The following is a 17,447-nucleotide window of genomic DNA, read 5'->3' on the forward strand; positions in this document are numbered from 1 at the left end:
AGTGTTTACAAGAGGCATATCTAGTCTTAAGGTGCATGATAAATGTCCACTGTCCAGGACTGTCACAGATGATACCGTGCAAAAGGTCACATGCTTGTAAAGTCTTAAGGTGCAGTTCAGTTTAGGCTTCAGGAGATGGTTGGCTTAAACAGGATACCTTGACGGATGGCGGATGAACTCTGGTGAGGAGGAAAACCAGAGAATGTAAATATGCTTGAAGTCAACAAAACTTCACAAGTGTCCAGCTTTTTTGCTGCAAGCTTTAAAACCTTTGTGAAGCAACAATTCAGAATGGGGTCCATTGCTTTGAGACATGCAATCACAGCCTGCTGACATGACCGGATGCCCCGTTGGTTAAAAGGAGCTCTTCTTAATAGTGCCCTCCTTTCTCTCAGTAGAGCAGGGCGCAAACCCGTATGTGAATAATATTTTCTTCCCTAGAATTGCACATTCTACAGCAAGCTTTTTCAGTGACACAGTCCCGTGGCATGCTGTGGGCCTGACCTGGAAGAAGGACACAATAGTTTCTCATAAAGCAAACTTTTAAATGCCTGGACCGACTGGCCTCCGGGTAAGACTGGGGCTTAAGAATTGTGGACTCATTTAAGGTCAAACAGATGTGAGATCTGGAGCATAAGGTCTATTTGTCTTTAAGCTATTCATCTACCAGGCGCATGCAAAGTGGCCACTTGGAAATCCGTTCACACTATTGTCTTGATTCCTATACAAAAGCGGACACTATTGTGAGTCAGACTACACTGAGAACGCTTTTCTTTTACCTCTATATTCGGAGCTGCATTAGTCTCTCATGTGAAATAGAGTTTCTGTTCTTGATACCCAAGATTAGTAAGTATTCTGACATCACTAGCTTACTACACTATTCTTACATTTATGTCTATCAATGAAGATCCTATTTTATAGAAGAAATAACAGTACTAGTTTTGTTTCATAGGAATCTTCATTGAAGCCATAAATTGTTCTCTATCCTTGTCCTCCTTTATTTCTTGAGCATGCAATATAAAAACTTTGCAATTGTTTTCTTAGTCTCACTGCTCACTTAAAAAAAGACTGACTCTTCGAGGCAATTGCTAGTACAAGGCACCATGAGTTGTGGAAGCCCCTGGAGCCTTGAAGGGACAAGATTCGTTTTTGTACTCTTATAATGTGAGTCAGTCAGGCTTCACTTTTCCTCTTATTACTTAGACTTGTAGGCAGTAGCTTGTGTTCTATGTGCCTCAATGCAGTTTTGAGGAGGGCGTTGGTACTTAAAATGTGGAAAACCTTGCGTCTAATAAACCTTTGGAGAGTGCTTTGCAACATCAGGACAAATTGGATGCTCTATTTATATGTAGATACGTGTATATTCATTTGAAGTGTTCTGGGGCCCCTGGACACGGGGGGTGGGGGGGGATTATGCTGACATGTATTTCTTCAAAGAAGACTTCTGTGGTTCAGAACCAGTACTAAAAGTAAGTAACCATTTCTTACCATGGCTGCCTTTCTCCTGGGTATACCTTTAGATTACGTCATCATTCAGTTTGACCCCTTCCATTCGAATCCAAAGAAAATTTTCAATTGCTGCCTGTAATCTAGAGCATTAATATGAGTGGCTTCTCTGGCGCTCAAACCCAGCAAATAGCCATAACTATAATTTATATAAGATGCTAGGCAAGTGTACGTGCATAGCTATTTTTCATACTACTTTTTTCTAGGTGAAGTGCCTAGGGACCATCAAGAGCATTCAAAAGTAAATTATTTAAAAAAAGAACATTACAGGAAGCTCCTTACGCCAGTGACTGCCATGAGCCGGTTGGCTATTGCTTACCAACAGGCTTGCTTTATGATCGTCGACACTTTCCTGTTGTAACGGGAGGAACATGCACCATGCATATCACTAGTGGTGCTCAATGTATATAACTAAATGTGTCACGAGTGCACATCACTCTCCTGTAGGTCCTAAAAAAAAGGTTGAAATAGATTTAACGTCTTAAAGTAAAAATGAGTCAAGCAAGGCATGTCACACAAGCTTTTATTCTATACCTTGGCTCATGTTAAAAATGACATGTTTAGATCATTGTATTGCGAAGGGCCTACATGTTTCATTGCCAAACCAGACCAGCAGGCAAATTCATTAGGACTCATAGACCAGTTGTCAACCAACTCACGTCAGGTGTGGATTTTAACCCAGTCTGCCGGCACAGAAGGATCTCCTATGGCCTAGTGGTAGGCATTCACTTGATGGTCATATGGTACAGTGCACAGCTGGGTGGCAACTGATCCTCATGCCATATGAATTTGCCTGCAAGTCTTGTTTGGCCATGAAACATGTTGACCATTTTTAACCGTGGGGATTGATGTAGCCAACAAAAGATGGCGACAGTCTACTGAGTCACATGCTGGTATGATTTCTATTTTTCAAAGTCATCTAAACAAATTGTTCTACTCTTTTGCATTGCTAACTATTGTAAACAATGTAATATCCCTACTCAGATTTCTTCCCTCAATTACTGTTGAAGCCATGCGCATGAGTGCACAGTAGCCATCAACAATTAAGCTAACTTTACTATGACACTTGTTGGGCAGTAGATAAAAAGGCGGCCTTCGGGATGAAAACCTTTAAGACTACTGGAGAACTGTAGGATTAGTCTCGATCCTTCCGGGCACTGATTGTGCAGTTAAGAAGAATTGGATTATCGGAGGAAGTGGCTAGCAAAGGAGATATCTTCTAATTAATGGGCTGTTTTTCACTAGAGGGGACATCTCCTACTGGCATACAGGAGGACTCCGAGTGAGTTAGAAAGGTTGCGTGTCAGTGGATGCATTTTGATGGTTAAAGTAATAATTTTGTCTCAAAACAGTCTACCCTTCCCGCACTCATCGATGACTTTTACCAGACCAACGAAAAGAATTTAGTTGAGCTATTCCATTAGTGTCCTAGTTGGGACCTTTTAAGGAAGGGTTGCACCCAGCTTTAAGTGCTCAAGACAAGTTGTTTAGCTATTAGTGAAAGGAGATATTCCTACATTTAATACCGCAAATAGCTGCACCTGTTTTGTTTTGCTCAACCTTCACTTATATGGTAGTTGGGACTAAAGCGCAACACAAACGATTACGAGACAAGGTCTGAAACACTTTCACTTTAAAAGTGTGCTAGTTTCCTCGGAGCCAATAGAAACTGACCATTCAAAGAAGATGCCAAACACAAACGGTTTCTGTGCATTTGACCCAGACTCTAGTAGGCTGTCGGGCTACTCTGACCTCTATCAACGTACTCTTGAGGTCACGTGCCAGTGTAGATTGATTGTCTGAGACAAAAGTCTGTGGCATGACTGACTTTATTAGGAGCAGGAATCGTTCTTTAGGCTGAAATTCTTGATTTTTTATTGACTAGCTCCAGAGTTTAAAGGGAGCTGTGTTCATCAGGGAGCAAATGTGCATTTTGGGACCGGTCCAACCTGAGGGTTGTCTCTGCCATTGTTTTGTAGTTGCTGAAATTGTTACTTTACCTCTTACAGTATTTCTTTTTTCTCTTTGATCATACTAATGAGCTTGTTACTTTAGCATCCTCTATCAAGTGAGTGTAGTTGTGTCACCAAAGTACGTAATATATACTATTTCCAAATGTATCTATTTTTTTATATTTTACTGAATAGGTTGACTTGATTTAGACTTTTTTTCCTGAGTGAAAGGTTTGGGCCTTGTCTGCTACCAAAGAGGGAGCAGCACAGTAACGTTATGTAAACCCTCGGACACCGCTTGGAGCTTAAGTTCTGGTTTGACATGATTTTCACGGCTTTGTAAGCCAGTAAAATTTGTGTAGAAGGAAAATTACCATTGTCTCCAGCTATTTTGGAAAGGTGGAGTTGCCTTGAGAATGTAACACTGTTTGTACAGTATGAACCTTCAAATATTACTTTATACTCCCACCACACCTGCAAGCTCCGGCTTCACTAATTAGTTTTTGTTGTGCTGAAGCATGTTCTTGTCTTCCTCATATATATGTGCTTAGTACTGCTTTTATCTGAGGCAGAGAACCATCTCACATTGTAAATGTCTATACTTTTTTAACCTTCCTCAGTGCAGGGGAGACGGCCTACAATCTCGATCATGCCAACGACTTGCGTTTGGAAGTGCAAAAGTCATACGAGTTGATTGATGCATTAAGGTAAGAAGAAAAAGATTGGAATTTATTTTGCTCTTGTTCCTTTCTGTTGCCACTTCTCCTATATTGTATGCACACCACTGGGCACACAGACCCTCGTCTGCTATAAAACATGCAAGGCTCCCACTTTTTTGTAATTGGCACCTAGAATTATAATATTTAGTAGGTTTTGAAGAAAGTTTAACTGAAAGGTTATGGGTTTGATTGCTTATTCTTATTTTAAATAATATGCTAAATAAGGCCATCAAATATTAAATTGATCCTTTCAAGAAGCTGACAGAGCCTAGAAACATGACACGTGATAGCTTCAGTTCAGTGCAAATGGATATGTTTTCTTTTTTTCAGATTAGTATTTACATGGTTAGTCTTCCAGCTAACATTTCCAGTGATCTTCTGGTGCATTACATGTGGGACCTTCTGCTTTATTCTGCTGCTTGGTTGGATTTTCTCACCTTTTGGGATTTTATCTTTGGTCATTTAAATTGGGTGGTGGGAGGGCAAATAGACCACTTCCTACTTCCAGGTCATATGCTTACTCTGTGAGATGCAGCACGCCAATAGGGCTTCCCCTGGGACAAGCTCCACCCACGAGGCCCAAGCAACCAGCGGTTCGCCTTAATCCAGCTGCGAACAGGCCTCCATCACACATAGGCGCACAAGGCATTCCACCACACTGCCTCTCTATTAGGCCTACTATTTACATGACCCATGTTCCAAAATTGGCCACAGTAGGGGGTTATGAAAGTAACGAGTCGATCCATAACAAAGCAATCCACTGGCTGAGGCACACAAGGGGGTGCAGATTTATCATAAGAGAAGACATGGCTAGAGTAAGGCGGATCACTAGCGCTGACTCTACGATGGATTGTGTGGAGATTGAATTCCTGGACCGTACTATAGCAGAGAATCTACTAACGCTTGATTTTAGAACATCTCCTCCGGAACACTCTTCCATCCAGATCCGCCGGTTTCCTCTCTGGCCACAGGCCCAGGTGCCAGAGGGCTCCGGGCTGAGCCAAATCGACTGACTAGAGAGTGTACGGCTAGATATTCTTCCTTTGGGCTTTGGATTACACCCACTAGGAGGGGAAGCTATGGGTCAAGTTCCTTCTGACCGAACTGATGATGCATCTATGACCAATGCGTCTGCGCCTGTCAATTGTGGTACAGTGGGGAGAGGGGTAATGTACGATGCCAATCCCAGTAACAAAACCCCGGGGGTAATCCAGTTAATATCCTGGAATATAGCAGGCTTACAAAAAAACTTAGCCGATCCAGAATGAAATGAATTTATTTGTAATTACGATATCATTCTGCTCCAGGAGACATGGAGTTTGGTGCCCCTTTATAAAGCGGGGTTCACTACATATCATATCCCCGCGACCAGCTCGGGTGGGGACGTCCCTCAGGGGGACTTATCATCTGGGTGAATATCGAGCTGAACTGGTTACTATCCAATCATGATACCCTATCCCAGGACATCCTTCATTTATCTATTAGAGGGGAGGAAAATAATGCTCATTTGGAAATTTTTAACATCTATGCCAGAGGGTCTCCAGGAGCCCAAGCATGTTCTACTTGAACAATTCTTGATACAGAACTGTCGGCCATCACCACTGACACAGGGGTTATCGTTGCTGGAGACTTCAATTGAACCTTTGAGCCCCTGTGTAGTGAAGATACCTTGGGCACTGGCGATGAGGACTCCAAGTGGGCCATTCCCCAACTTAGCATAGCTCCAATGAAGAGATGGTCCCAAAGAGCTGTACAACTCAACGCTCTGACTGTGGAGCACAACTTAAGAGCAGCAAATGGCAGAATCCGATCCGACCCCAGGGGAGGATACACCTACAATAGAACTAGTTCCCCATCACACATCGATTACATACTATTAGATGTGGGTTTGTGGGCCGACCTTATCGATGTGGAGGTGATTCCCAGGTGTGATAGTGACCACAACCCTTTATGTAGGCAACTTATACGAGCACGGGCCACTACATCTATTGAGTTGGCTAGTACCACAAGGCTGTTGACAAGGGAGATAATGCCCTCTAATTGCAGCCGCCGCTTGAGATGGCATAAGGTTGCTAAGCAGGAATCGATATTGGAAACCATCAGGGAGGTTATGGAACAGAGCATCGTAGAGCTTGATGCTATACCGAGCCACATCTCAGTGGCCACACAGGATTCGAAGCTTACAGAGATATACCAGGAGACCCTGGGTAAGGTAGGGGAGTTCTTCCTGATTAAAGATAAAGGTGCCCGGAAGGTCCCCCGTCCAAAGGCTGAAAACCTGTGGTACTCAGAGGTATGTAGGGAAAGGAGACCGGGTCAGTCAATGGGCCTAAGAGCAAAAGATCAGCCAAGTATAATTGTAGCGAGAAAGACCTACTACAGGACCATTGACAAAGCTAAGCGCCTGTGGGAAGAAATGCATTGGCAAGAGCTTAAATCTCCGGCTTAGTTGAAAGACTCAACCAGATTCTGGGAGCTAATCAGCAGCAGTACAAGGAAGGGAGCTGACCCCATATCAAATCATATAGTAGGGCGCCAATGGTTTGAGCATTTCTATGGCCTGTACTCCAGTGGGGTAGGGAATGCACCAACCGAGCTAGAGACTGGGTTGGCTTCTCCCGAGTCCCCTAATCAGGGGGAACAGTTTGGGTAAAGAGAGGTTATATCGGTAATTGCAACAATTGCGCCGGGTAAGGCAGCCGGTCCCGATGGACTCCCTGGAGATTTAATGCTTTATGATATAAACCTCTGGGCGACTTTTTTACTCTCCGGATTCTCAATCTTATTGTGAGCGGTCATCCAGTGCCAGACTCCTGGAAGGGTGCGGAGGTGGTGACCATCTACAAAAAGGGGGATAGGGAGGATCCTGCCAACTACAGACCGATTACTTTATTCATTGTAGCTCAGAAAGTGGTTGACAGGGTCCTCCTGACAAGACTGAGGACATAGATTGACGGGGATGGCATTTTGTCACACTTCCAGGCAGGGTTCAGACAGGGGGTTGGCACGATGGACCAGGTCTTCAGATTTTTTTCAATTTATTGGAAGTCTGTAACTATCGAGAAAGGCAGCCTTTATTTGGCGTTCATCGATTTAAGAACAGCCTTTGACCAGGTCCCTCGTGCCAAGCTATGGCAAGTACTGTCTGATCTAGGTCCCCCCCCCTGATTTTGGACCTCATTAAACTTCTCCATGAGGGGAACTATGCCAGAGGGGGGTAGCCAGGGCCAATTGACTGAGAGGATAGCGGTTGAGAGGGGGTTTCCCAGGGTTGTGTTATGGCCCCGACCTTGTTCTCCCTATTTGTCAATGGGGTGGTGGACCATTTGAGGGAGGACACGGCCGATGCCCCAACCCTGGCGGGGGAAAAATCGCCCACGTTGCTTTTTGCAGACGATACCCTCTTGATCTCAAAAAGCCCTATGGAGCTACAAAAACTACTTGTCCGCTTCACCCAGTTCTGTGATGCCAGAGGCCTGACCATACATACATCTAAAACAAAGCTAATGGCACTGGCACCATCGAAAAGCTTCATAAATAACATACGGTTGAACGACTCCTCTCTGGAACTTGTTGAAGCCTTTGACTACCTGGGAGTGTGGGTCAACAGCCGGATGAAGTGGTCCTCCCATCAGGCAAAAAGGCTGCTCAATCATAAACGTGTGTCGGGGGCTATTGCAAGACATCAGCGCCTTTCCCATAGTCCACCCGTGGCCCCTTCCATTAAGGTATACGAGGGAAATGCCTTGCCCTCATCTCTATACAGGGCAGAACTGTGGGGTTTCGAGAATGTTACAGACTTAGTAAGATCAGAGAATACGTTTTTTAGAGATCTGGTCTCGCTCCCCCCATCGACCCCACGAGTCCCGCTCCGCTAGGATCTTGGGAGACATCCAATAAATGAGGTTGCAAGGCTGCGCCCCTTATTGTTCTGGACACGCCTCAGGAAGACCCCGGAATTATGTTACTACGCCTCTGCCCTGACTAATCCAACTAGATATAGGCCATAAAATAGGCTGGCTATCCACATTGAAACAGCTTGTGGGGGACATTGGATTGGGGGAAGCCTGGGTGAGCCAGAACCCACCATCTAATCAAGTTGTAAAGAAGGCCTATTGGGACAGGGTTTCTGCAGCTGCCACAAGAAATCAGAAACACGGTACCCTGACGGAATTTTTTTTAGACGTTAAGTCTGCCCCTAAACTAGAATCCCTCCTGGATCTTATTGAGTCCCCGAGAGATAGGGCATTTTATCTGAAGTTCAGGTTTGGACCCTCCCCCTGAACGATTTTAGAGTAGGTTGGAGGCAGTCGAAGGAGAGTGACATAGGGTGTCTGGGCTGTGCCTCCCCTACGGAATCTATCGCTCATTTTCTCTTCGCCTGCCCAGTGTATGGTCAGGCGAGGAGAATATGGCTGAAACCTGTTTGCTCCAACTTGAGATGCAAGAACTATAGGGAGGCATTGCATATTTTAATATCCGAGACCTCGATCCCCAGTGTGATTTGTGGGACAGCTAAGTACCTGGGCTGTGCCTGGTTGACAAGATCGAAGCTTTTTAGGATGACCCAAGTCCAGGCCATGGAACTTTAGATTGCCACCTTCCATTGATCTGTACTCTGTCCTTCATGATTAATTATTTTTAAATCTATGTCTAGTTTTTACATGATAGATTGTATATACTGTATATTGAGTAATAAGTACGCTATATATTTTTATATATTGTGTGAATGAAATAATGAAGGGCTGCCTTTCTTCCCTTTTTCTTGTTCTTGTAAATTGTTTTTATACTTTTATGATATTGTATATCTAATAAAGTTATATACCTAACAATACAATACATTTAAATTGATGTCACTTATGAGTTATAAATGGATCTGAGCAAAGTACAGTTATATTGTTTGACCAAGTGTCTGTTAGTTGTTTCTATGAGATACTAGTTTGTACTGTACTAGGAGGGTCTTGTAGAATGCTTGATGTAAGGCTACCTTCAGTCATAGTGAGTGTAAGCGTTCTAATTCCAGCGGTCCTCCCAATGGTATGTGAATAGGTTTGGTGTTGAAGACAGAACTTGCATGAACATCGGATCCGTAGACGTATGCTATTTACCCTACACTTGAGAGTGATTTCATAGTCCCCAATAAAGCTTAAAGAGAGAACTCTGAAGGGGAACTAGTGGCCACCTGATGAAAAGCAAATGGAGTAAAGATGAAAGAGTTCAAGCAGCGCACTTGAGCACCAAGTGATAAGTGGCTGGCAGTTTTGAAGTAATTGTGATGTGCAGCAGCTAACTGGAGGCTACAAGCATATTATTTAGAGGATCCTGCTAATTGTATGAGGGGACCCAATCCCACATAAAACTACTTTCTAGTTACAGCTTAACAAGATAATGCCCATCTCATGAATTTGGACTTCCGAGGAATACTGAGAGACCGAAGGCCTGTCCTCCTGAACTGGGGCTTGACTGAAAAATCTGCTATCCTGAAAATAAGTTATAGAAGAGACGAAGGGGGTTAACGTGCTGAGAAGTGAGAATGTGTTACCAAGACTATGTACACTTCTAAGAGACAACAAAAGGAGGATGACATGATACATTTTTGCCCCTCAATAAATCCTCAGAAGGCATAAGAAATAGAGATGACAAGGTATCTGCGGGCGAATGTTCCTTTGCTTTCCTGTGCTATTACTTGCCTTTTTGATAAGGTGCACTCTGGCTACTGCCACAGATAGACAAGAATCTCTGCTTTGGACTTTTCAATTTGATACACTGCAGGAAACAGTAAGGACGCTAGAAGGCTGAGTTTCCCTCTAAGAAAAAACACCTAGGAACCTCAGTCACCGGATAACAAACTCAAAGAGCAGTCGGGGTGATACAAAAGGAATTGCTGAGGACCGATGCTTGCATATCTTAATATCAACCATAAAAATATTGTGGGGGAAAAAATCCTAGCAAAAGTATTGACTACAAAAATATGAACATTTATTGTGTAAAGTGTAACTGACCATACTATTAACAGCACAAATAGTGACATAAAAATATTATTTAAACAACAATATCATGGTAAAAAATACTGAAAACAGAATATTATATTCCAGAGAAGACCTGAGACATAACCAAAATATTGAAAACTAAAATAGTACTGCATTCTGGGACTTGTAGTCTTGGTTCATATGAACGTAAATAGCTTCAGTAACAGACTTCAAAAAGTATCTAACTAAAGAACAGCCCAAAAAGAAAATCTCAAACTCCAAATAAAGAATTATATTTTAACATAACACTTAAAATAAAAAATCTTTAATATTTATTAATTTAAAAGTAACATCTGATTAAATATAAAAAAAATATGAAATCATTACCTAATCAGTAAAAGGCGAACTGTTAAATAAAAAGACCTTACTTAATAATTTAGGGCCAGATGTAGGTGGCCCAATACCGGTCGGTAACGGCTGAAATTACCGAATTTCTGCTGTTACCGACCGGTATTGGGCATTTGGGATGTAGGTGACCTAAATTGCAAATTCGGTAATTTACCGATTCGGTATTTTAAGGAATCGGTAAATTACTGATTCCTTAAAATACCGAATCGGTAAATTACCGAATTTGCAATGTAGGGAGCACTCAAAGGAGTGCTTTTCCCATTTTAGGATTCGTTATTTACCACCAACTATAAGCTGGTGGTAAATAAGGAATACCTTTGAAAATGCAAATCCGTGCATTTTCAACTATGCCATGTGGCGCCACATCTGCACACAAGCACGATTCGGGGGTGCAATAGGGTGTCAAAGTGACACCCTGGCACCCTTGAATGTTTCCCCCATTTTACCGAATCGGTATTTACCGATTCGGTAATTGCCATTCATTCCTATGTGCCTCCAGGCCCATAGGAATGAATGACAATTACCGAATCGGTAAATATCGATTCGGTAAATACTGAATCTTACTGATTCAGTAATTTTTATCGAAAATGTATCTACATCCCATTTGCCTATTCTTAAATACCGAATCGGTAAAATTCGATATTTAAGAATAGGTAAATTGGGATTACCTACATCTGGACCTAAGCTTTATATAGTACTAACCCCAAGCACTACTTATTCGGCCCAAACCTAACCAATGAGAGAAGATACACTGCAGAAACCATTACTTACTGGGAAAGAGAAAGAACAACTGCCCACCACATTGCAGTAATTCATTTTCAAAACCATTACTTAAGTAAAGTAAAAGTGACATTAAGAAACCTCCAAACATTTAAAAATATGTCACTAAACTCATTCTACAAAAAGTACCACTGACATATATTTGAGGGGGGATTATACCGTATAAAAGAGAAAATGTGGTGCAGAGAGAACCGAAACACATGCACTCACGTGGAATGCCAATACCAAAGGAAATCAGTAGTTCCCTGAATGTGAACAGTGGAAGTGGTTCAATCAAAAGGATAGTAGAGAAACTATGCTTTTGGGGGAGTAACAAACATAAGAAGAGGAAAGAAAGCAATTGAATAAGAAGCAAGCAAATTAAAGTGCCAATAAAGTCAAATAATGGTAAGCAGCGAGCTGGCACAAAGCCCACTATAAAGTTTTGGAATGCTCCACAAGAGATCTTTGTTGCTCACCTTTGTTGTCTCGCTGTAGATAGTTAAAAGCTGTCTCTAGATGAGACCTAAAAATGTCTATAAATGAACCTCGATACATTACCTCAGATAAAGGTATACAACTATTAACCTATCTGGGTTACACATATTGGCAGGATATTAACATTAATAAAAGAACTCACTGGAAGTGCAAAAATATTTTTTTTAACCAGTGCTATGGAAGAGCAACTACACTTAATGACAGTCATTATCTTTGTGAGGCAGAAATTGAAGTGAGCGGGTGTAGTGGGTGATATAAAAGCAATAGCATCCACCTTTAGTTTACCTAAACCGTAACAATCAGTACCTTATCTAACCAACTCCAGTCCCACAAACATTGAGCAAAGTGCATACATTTTGAAGGTCTGTTTTACCATTATAACTGAAATCTACAAACAAAAATCCTAGAGTGTTCATTTACTATTCTAAGTGAAAACACAAAAACCTTAGTCAATAAAGAATGCTAAAACCCCAAAACAACCAAAAACATTTGAAAAAACAATTAACATAATAGGTAATAATTTAAAAAATATCACCTACACCTGTAAATAGGTGAACCTCAATAAAATCGAAATGGATAATATAAACACAATCCAACCACATCCTTTGAATAACCCAAAACGTCGAAAACAGTTAAACTGATTTTAAAATATTCAAACACTACCCACCAAAAATGCAAGTTAGCCAACACGCCCGTAACAAATAAGGATACCAATTAACTATATAAAATGATCCCTCCTATAAAAAAATAGGAACCCAAATTACAGTACCAGCCCACACATGAAAAGAAACTCAAGTCCCTAATAGAACCAACAGACACAAAAAGGACCCTCCTACCTAAAAGGAAATAACTAAAATACTTTACATAAACATAGACATGTTTTTCATACAACACCGAGTGTCAGGAAACCAGTTGTCGATAGGATGAAAGACAGCAACGGCAAGTAGTCTGTCAAGCATGGATTTTTTCCAGAAAAGCAACACTCATCCTTACAACATTATAAAGCTACATATCAACATTCCACTGGAAATGTTCAAGCCAGCATTCTCCTTCAACCTGTGCTCCTTTTGGTCCCAGGTTTTTTAGATATAGCCCAAGAAACTATTTTGACACATGCAACAATAAAATATACCTCTCCAAGGTTTTTAAAGAAATACGAAGCCCCACACAAATCAGATTTTTTAAAAGGTGACCCAACACTAGACTATATAATCATCACTTCTGTCAGGTATAGGAATGCATCGGCCACTGAATTTTGGAGGACAAGAAAGTTTGTGGGAGCCGCAGGCACCTTTCAAAATGCCCACACAACGGCTCTTGTGAGTCTTTACCAGAGGGAAAATATTGGACTGCATGAGAAATTTGGAGATGATTTAATGAAGCATCGTCAACATGATTTTTAGAACAGTAAACTTAAAGTGCACTTTTCTCAAACCAAATTATCAGTGCGGCAGTGGACTTACTCTATCTGGGTTCCACCTTTTACTGTCCTGGGGAGGCCATTAGAAGGTCTTGGTTTTGTTGAACCTCTTTAAAACCATCAAAGAGTTGTGAATCCCCCATTCTGTGGCACATTGTCGTTTGTCATGCAGACGAAAAACTTCACAAAATGAAGATGAGAGCTTATGTGCAGTAGGCCTAAAAGAAAAGAAGAAATGATGATTCAGTCCACTCGTTGGCCTCATCAGCCCAACAGCCAATGCCAAAAGGGGTAAAATATCAAAAAGGCAAATGTGTTCTAAAACCATTGCCCTGCAATCTTCAACACCTATACTGCTAAGACATTAATCGGGGAGACAGTAACAACCAGCCCACCAACATTTTGCCTTCCCCCATTTCTTATGCACTTTGATGTGGCCTTTAGTCAAAGGAGGCGGAACGGGTACTAAGTATTTTTTCTCGGGCATACTACCATCACTTGGAGAAGTGTGGCTCACTGGTTAGAGGAGGCAGACCCTGATGCAGAGGTCAGACCCGGGACCAGGGTTCAATTCCCGACGCGGCAGGGTCTTGAGCTCAAAATGTCCACGGACTCGATAATTCTCGCCTCGGTGCCTACTCGAATCATGGGTTCACACACTGCAACTCTGAGCAATAGCTTGCTTAATCTCCACTACCGCCGCCGCGATGGGATGCCTGGTCTTCACGTTGGGGATGCCCAGTAGGGGTTATCTTGCAGGGAAAGCCAGGACGGGTTCCCAAAGCAAGCGCTAAGAGACCTGTCGGTGATTTGGCGCTATATAAATCGAAATTAACATAGCATAATTTCAAAGACATACCTCCAAAACCTAGAAACGCACATCAGCAAAAGGTGTTAGAAGAAGAAATTACCCCACTTCTGTTGAAAAATTCCATAGAGAAAGTACCACACAAACAAAAAGGTCAAGGCATATTCAAGGTACTTCTTGATTTAAAAAAAGAAAAGAAAGAAACTTCTGAGACCAGAATTCATGCACATTTTGGAATTATTTCTACTAAAAAACATACATCAAAAAGAAAGATTTCACATGCTGGCTTTACATCTAATTGTTCCTTTGTCCCTCATCTATAACAGAACGACTGGATGTGTCTGATAGGCTTACAAGATGTGGATTTATCACAATATGGAAGTATACATCACAGAAAATGTCTGAGATTTCTGGTGGACCAACAACATTACCAGTTCAAAGTCCTCCCATTTAGTTTAAAAACAGTACCACAAAGATTCTTAAAATGCTTGACGGAAGTTGCTGCACGCTTGAGACAACAAGGAATATACATTTACCCATATCTATACGACGAATGACATCTCAAAGAGCAAACGCATCAAAATGTGAAACACGACTTGAAACAAACTTGCAAGCTGTTAAGTTATTTAGGCCTCATAAATTATCATAATTCTCAATTGCTTCCATTTCAAAGGCTGACCTATTTTGGGGCAAATCCTGAAAAAATAAAGCGAAAATCATATCCTTCATAGGGGAGAGTATTATCAATCTGGAGGAAATACAATACCCTATTAAACTGAGCAAGTCCGACAGCAATAGGTAGAACATTGCTACTGGGGTCTATTGCGCCTTGTATGTACATTGCCTGGAATGCAAGATTATATATGAGACCATTCAAACAATGCCTAGAACACCAGTGACGTCAGAGGTACAGAAAATGGGAGGATCATCTATCTTTTTAAATAGCAGTAATGGTGGTGTGCCAGGAACGTTCTACTACAAGTGGTTCCTTTCTAAAAAAAGAGAGAATACTACAATCAATTGTCGCATATGCCTCTCTCTTAGGATGGGAGCTCATCTAGATTGTCTGACTATTCAAGGTCGATGGTCGAAAAAGGGTTAAACATATTACATAAATCCTTTGGATATGAGAACAGTTCATTTAGTTCTCAAGGTTTTCTTTTCATCTTTGAAACCCAACCCCACAATCAGAACAGGACGATGTATAAGCAGCATGTGTTACATCAACAAGCAGGTATGATCCAACTCGAGAACACAATCATTGGAAGCACAGAGAATCTGGCATTCGGTATTACCGAGAAAGATCTCTATCACAGCAGTAGATATACCTGGCTTAATAAACTTTCGAGTGGATTTTCTAGGAAGGCCCTACAAAGAAAATAATGAGTAGTGAGTGTTTGGATGAAGAAGTTAACTGCAACATTTTTAAAGAATGGGCTACGTCATCTAGAGACTTTTTATCCATATCATCAGAACACCGGTAGAAAGCTGATGCCTTTTCTGTATGCTTTTCTTACTCTCCACCATTACCTTCAGTAATACAGGAACTCTCCATATCGCCTGGAAAGATGATCCTTATAGCGCCAGAATGGCCATGACAGTGGTGGTTTACCAACATCCTGCTAATGTCAGTTGCACCACAGAATTGGCTTCCACATTCCAGCCCAATCTGTTTTTGAGAATTCAGGACCACATTTTACATCCGAACTTCACATTGTTGGCTGCATGGATCCTGAAGTCGAACAGTACATGCATCTAGGATTACCACCTACCTGCATACACAGTTTAAAAGAAGCTAAGTGTTGTTCTACTAGACATTTATATTCAATGAAATGGAAGTGTATTTGCCTACAGTGCCAAAACAATGGCTCACACTCCAATTACATGGCAAGAAGTTGTTCTTCCATATCTATTGCACTTGTTTAAATGTAACTTACGATAAAAGTTAATCTAGCCGACATATAGAAGATCCCCTCTGCGGATTTCTTTCTTCAGTAAAATATTTTTCTAGGAGATCTAAATAAGGTGTTTGCTCCAATCAAAAGACCTTCATTTGAACTTAATTTGGTGTTAACATCATTATTGGGTCCCCCGTTTTAACCCATTCGTAAAGCTACTTTACAACATCTTTCTTGGAAAGCAGCTTTTTCAATCGCTATTACCTCTGCTAAAAGGGTTAGCGAAATACAAACACTCTCTTTGATAGAAATCTTGTACTATGTTCCATCGTAATAGAGTAGTTTTGACAACAAGTCCCTTTTCTTTCCTAAGGCTGTGTCCGATTTTCATATTAATCAGACTATCACCTTACCTACTTTTTTCCCCAAACGCTTCTAGTCTAGCCCAGCATGGACCTCAAAAGGGTTCTAAAATGTTATCTCTATGAAACAAAGGCGATACTTAAATCTAATCAGCTGTTTGCTAACTGGTCACAGGAGAAAAGGAGAGTCCACACTAAACAATCTATGGCTGGATAAATCTTATTATGCATCACTACCAGCTATCAACCAGCACTCTATCGTGATTTTTTTTTATCATACTATGTATGTATTTATACACATAATATGACATAATAGTCTAGTGTTTTCTTATTCTCACTCATTTATATATTTATTTATTTATTTAAGGGAGTGTTATTTATCACAGTATTTCATTATTTACTTCAGTCCTAAAGCCGCTTGTGAATTATTAAAGCTTGGTACATCCTGTCAAACTGAGCATGACTGTTGAAGTCGAGATATTACTTTTTGTACTCGAAGCAGAAGGTGATGGCTGCAAATGCTGTTACTTGTCTGCTCAATAATAGGTGCAAAGGGATTCTGCCTTATTATTCCTGTGCACCTATTAATGATGGTAAATTAGGGCAATGGAAGGCCTGTGACAATCTCTCTTGTTTGAAAAAATCATAGTGCTGTACAAGGTTTGGCGTAAATTGAGCCAATGGACTCACATACTAGAGGACTGCTTAGTAGGAGATGATGTGCCTGTTGTGCCCCAAAACCCAATTGCCAAATGTACCATCCAGACGCACACCCCACTGGTGGCATTGTCCATCTTTATCCTTCTCCTTCAGTTCCACTTGCTTTAGTTAACCTTTCTTTCTATTGATTTTTCCATCCCTTCCTTTTCTTAGATTTTAGTACCCTCTTTGTATTTTGGCCGCCACCAGACACACCAGAATGGGCTTCACATAGGTCTTCTCATTGAGGGGAGTGGGAAACGTGGGTTGGAATCGGCACATAACCATGTGAAGCCCCTGATTTGCGGCCTTCATAGTTCCATTGAGATACAAAGAGGAGTTTTAGAGGACATACTGTGTTAACTACCGAGATGAGTTCTATCAGCTCCAAGTCCAGTGGTTTTGAATATACTTTACAACAATTGCATTATAGTACAATACAGTAGTTC

At 41.4% G+C, this 17,447-nt stretch overlaps 1 protein-coding gene across 2 annotated transcripts in view; it reads left to right on the forward strand.

Moving 5' to 3' along the window:
• The window catches only part of LOC147672940 (rabenosyn-5-like), a 205,747-nt gene that overhangs the window by 142,492 nt on the left and 45,808 nt on the right, over positions 1-17,447 (forward strand). For both annotated transcript variants that reach the window (XM_086947895.1, XM_086947896.1), the window contains one exon: positions 4,079-4,165. In XM_086947895.1, coding sequence (XP_086804021.1) covers positions 4,079-4,165 — 87 coding nt within the window. The remainder of the gene's footprint in view (positions 1-4,078; positions 4,166-17,447) is intronic.

This window comes from Lissotriton vulgaris (assembly GCF_964263255.1).
Source record: "Lissotriton vulgaris chromosome 9 unlocalized genomic scaffold, aLisVul1.2 SUPER_9_unloc_2, whole genome shotgun sequence".
In the NCBI taxonomy this organism is placed as follows: domain Eukaryota; kingdom Metazoa; phylum Chordata; class Amphibia; order Caudata; family Salamandridae; genus Lissotriton; species Lissotriton vulgaris.